This window comes from Trametes versicolor (assembly GCF_000271585.1).
Source record: "Trametes versicolor FP-101664 SS1 unplaced genomic scaffold TRAVEscaffold_73, whole genome shotgun sequence".
NCBI lineage: Eukaryota > Fungi > Basidiomycota > Agaricomycetes > Polyporales > Polyporaceae > Trametes > Trametes versicolor.
In genome coordinates this window covers 1-3,982 of record NW_007360393.1, presented here as the reverse complement: position 1 = coordinate 3,982, position 3,982 = coordinate 1, and the positions used below count along the sequence as shown (strand labels likewise).

General features: G+C 62.8%; 1 protein-coding gene across 1 annotated transcript; it reads right to left on the bottom strand.

Moving 5' to 3' along the window:
- Positions 1-143: 143 nt before the first annotated feature.
- On the bottom strand, positions 144-3,262 carry TRAVEDRAFT_54667 (uncharacterized protein; the record flags this gene model as incomplete). The annotated part of the gene is made up of 2 exons (XM_008047609.1): positions 144-788; positions 1,067-3,262. The coding sequence occupies 2 exons, from the start codon at positions 3,260-3,262 to the stop codon at positions 144-146; spliced, it is 2,841 nt and encodes a 946-aa protein (XP_008045800.1).
- Between the last annotated feature and the right edge of the window lie 720 nt (positions 3,263-3,982).

The window sequence follows — 3,982 nt, the reverse complement described above, 5'->3', positions numbered from 1 at the left end:
GGAGTGCTGGATTGTGACTTTGTTGAGCGGTTCTAGGCTGTGCACGATACGAAGGGATTTCCCGTCCTTCTTGAGGACGCAGAACCAGCGGGATCGGTATGCGGAGTTGGACGGCTCGTACACACCGGCCGTGATCTTCTTTTTCAGGATCGCGCACACTTCGTCGTAGAGTCCGGGGGGTATCGGGATGTTCCGCTCCACCCAGGGGGTGTGCGCGACGACAGGGAAGTCGACGGGGGGAAGAATTCGGGCTTGAAGCAGCCGCGTTCGTCGTCGTTCCACGCGAAGGCTTCGTTCTGGAGGGAGACGAAGTTGTGCAGCAACTTCCGTTCCTCTGGCCATAGGAAGTCCTCGGAGTGCGCCTTGTTGAACGCCTCTTGTCGCTCAGCCGTGTAGCGGCCAGTCGGGACGAAGTCCGTCGGGTTCGTCGGTAGCTCGGGCATGTCCGCCAAGGGGTCCCCGGTGATGTTGCGCTCAACGCGGAACTGCTCGGAGGTGGATCCTAGGACAGGCCTCACTTTCCTAGCGACGGGCTTGTACTTCTTTTTGGTGGACAGGAAGACTTCGGCGGTTCGTTCGGGGTCTGGGGGCGCCTCGGGGTGGACGGCGCCCGGGAAGACGCGTATATCGCCTCCCTTTCCGTCGGGGAATGAGAAGGCGAAGAGCCCGGTAGGGTCGGTCTCCCCTAGGGTGAAAGTGCCGATGTTCTGGGTATTCGGGGACGTAGACTGGGGCGGGGTACGGGTATGCGAGTGCGAGTCGGCGTGATTCTGGGTTTCTTGGGTTTTCTGATGGGATGAGGCGACGAGATCGGGGAGACGGTCACAGGCAGATAGATAGAGAGCAGGGGATCGGGAGAGGGTTTTCGCAAGATTTGTTTAGGGACTGGGTATATGCTGAGATGCGCGGTACGCCTCCTTCTTCAGTGATGATGACCGCGATCTCTCCGTCGTCGGAATCAATCAATTCCTCGACGAAGGATCCTTGGAACGTCGGGCCCTCGAAACCGAGCCGCGCCCCGCGGAACAGTCGGGATGGTCGCCGTCTGTCCCGTGTTGGGGCACACAATAGTCAACGTCTGGTCCTCGTTCTCGAAGTTCTTGACGACGCTCTTAGTCAGAACGTCGAAAGGTCGCCCGAGCAGGATGTCGTAGGCCGCGTTGCGTATAACGTGGACCTGGAGGTAGAGGACGATGTCGGCGACGCAGAAGGGTACGTTACGAACGAGGCCTAGCGATCGGTCGACGTCGCCGTTCGCGGACTGCATGAAGAGTTGGATCGTCGGGTCGTAGGGGAGCGCGAGAGCGTTGCAGACGTGCTCCGACATTGCGACGATCTGCGAGCCCGGGTCTATGATCGCTTCTACCCACTCCTTGTTGTCGACGAGTCCGACGACCGAGCGCAGCGCGTGAGACTCCTTAGCGACTCGTAGCTCGCGGGGATCGTTGCCTGGCGCGAGCCGGCGTAGATACACCTCGTACGGGTCCGGGAGAATGACTCCCCCCGGTTGTAGAGGCTCCCCGCGACAAGACACCTGCGCGGCGTAGTCCTCCTCCTCGTCGTCCTCGGTCGACGCGACGTAGTTCACTGAGCGCACCGCCTCCGTCGGGATGCGCTTCGGGGTGATGGCCTCGCGGTATTTCGCGCGGACTTCGGGCGCGACCGACAGTAGCTCTTCCGTAGTGAGTGTGAAAAGCGGCGTCTTCATCGACCGTGCAAAGATCTCCTCCGCGAACTTCGCCTGGTGGACCGGGACCTGCGTACGATACGCGTTGTCGCGGTCCTTGTCCTTGAGAGGCGGCCCCCCGAAGTTCTTGACCTTAGGGGGTGCGTATGTCGCGTCGCGAGCCTTCGCGAAAGGGTGCTCGGGGAGTTCCACGGGCGCCGCTGGCGCGTTGGGCATTCCGGCGGCGGGATGTGGCGTTGGCGGCCGAGGCAGTTGTCGGGGGGCGCTCGCTGTCGCCTTGGTCGCTATTTCCTCGCGGCTGTCGTCGTCGGTCGCTGGGGCGTTCGGGGTACTGTCGGTGGTCGGGGCCGGCCGCGAGGCCGATGCTTGCTCGGGCGGCCGGGGGAGACTACGCTTGGGTGCGGGGAGCTCTACGCCGTCGAACACTTCCCGATTGCGGCGCAGCGCGAATAGCTCGCGCTCTAGCTGAGCGATGCGATCGTCCGAGGTGAGCGAGAAGGTGCTGGTCATGGGTACCGCGCGGCTGATTTGTAGGACCATTTGCGCCGCCGTCGGGACGGCGAGGGAGTTCGGGTTTCGCCTATGCCACTCGTAGATACGATCCCTCATGGTAAGACCGGGGATGCTGCGGGGGACGAAGCTACCGTTCGGTAAGACCACTTTTCCCTCCGCGTTGCGCGCTACCCTCCCCTCCTTGATGTCTTCGGCGACGTGGGGGCAAGTGCGCACCTGGCATCCCGCGTCTCCGCAGTAGTGGCAGAACCCGTAGTTCGGCTGGTTCTGGTTCGCGGCACCCGCGTTCGCCCCGCCCGCGGCGGCGGCTGCGCTCGCGGATCCTTCGCCTACCGACTGCGCGAGGAACTTGAGAAACGGCGCTAGGTCTTCCAGCTTTACCGGCCCCGACCCCGATGGGTCCGTCGCCGGAGCCGCCGGTGCCGGTGCGGAGGTGAGAGTGCCGTGCAGTACGAACTTGGCGGCAGCGTAGACGTCGACGAGTGGGTACGGGTCGTCAGGGTAGTGGTCGGGGTCCTTAAGCTGTAGTCGTTGCGAGACTTGGTCCCATAGGGGTGATACGATCCCGCGGACGAATAGGCGCGACTGCTCCGACGTGGATAGCCGCGACCGCCCGATGAGGTAGGAGGTCATGCCCAAGAAGTCTCGGTAGTACTGGGACAACTCCCCGATCGTCGTCATCGGGGCAGTCGCTCGGCGGGCGACGAGGCCTTCGACGTCCGCTACAGCGAACTTCCTCGATTCTTCGGCGCCGGGGTATAACGCGACGATGTCGTCGTGGAATTGCTGGTAAGAGCCAGTGGCGAACGAAGGCAAGCCTTCGCAGAGGTCCGCTACGTCGATCGGGAGGTACCTGGTAACCGCTTCCTTGCGCTCGAGGTCCGTGTCGACACCGCACCGCCTGAACAGCACCTCGAGGTCCCCGAAGAAACGTCGGAGCGTTCTGGGCGAGTTGGGGTCGAACGTCGGGGCCGTACTATGGCCTCTGGAAGGGAGGTCGGGACGCTTTGCCGCGTTCTCCATCTGCGGTGGCTGCCCCTCTTCTTCGTCGTGGTCGGGCATCTGGTTGGTAAGGAATCGGGGGCTGAGACCTGGGATCGGGAGCGATGGGCTCGCTGGTAGCCTCGGGCTCAGAGAGGAGGTATCGGGGGTTGGGTGAACGTTTCTTGACGGCGAAGGGAGCTGGCTTATCGGAGTGAGAGGGCTGGACTTCGGAGAATCGGGTAGCGGTACTGTCTCAGGAGTGGTGATTATCGGAGTGAACTCTCGGGGAGTCTGGGGGTCGGCGGGGCTGATGCAAAGCGCGATGTCGCTGAAGAAAGTGGCTGCAGCCTCTGGTTCCTCTGCGAGGACTTCTATTCCCCTATCGAGGATGTTGCAGAAAGCGTCGAAGATGATGTCCACGCTCGCGTTGTCGGCGTTGGCGATGGCCGCGCGCTGAAGGGCTTCGAACCGTACGGTTAAGAGCTCGGTGAGGAGGCTCGCTTGCCGTGTTGCCACTGCTCGTGTTCGCGCAATGACTACCGGGCGCAGACCGCGGATCGAAGGCGGAGGTCGGGAAGTTGAAAACCCTCGCGGTGGGCTCCAGAAATGATGCACTCAAGCCTCCCGTAACGGCCGCTAGGACGCTAGGGTCGAAGGGCCGAGAGGACGAGACCCGAGAAGTGACTTGTGTGTGTGTGGGGGTTTCCGAGTACGATCCCGAGTTCCCTACGAACGCGGATGCGCGGGGGACGACGGGGGTCGAGCGAGCTTATCGCTCCTGACCCGGGGGTAGGGGAT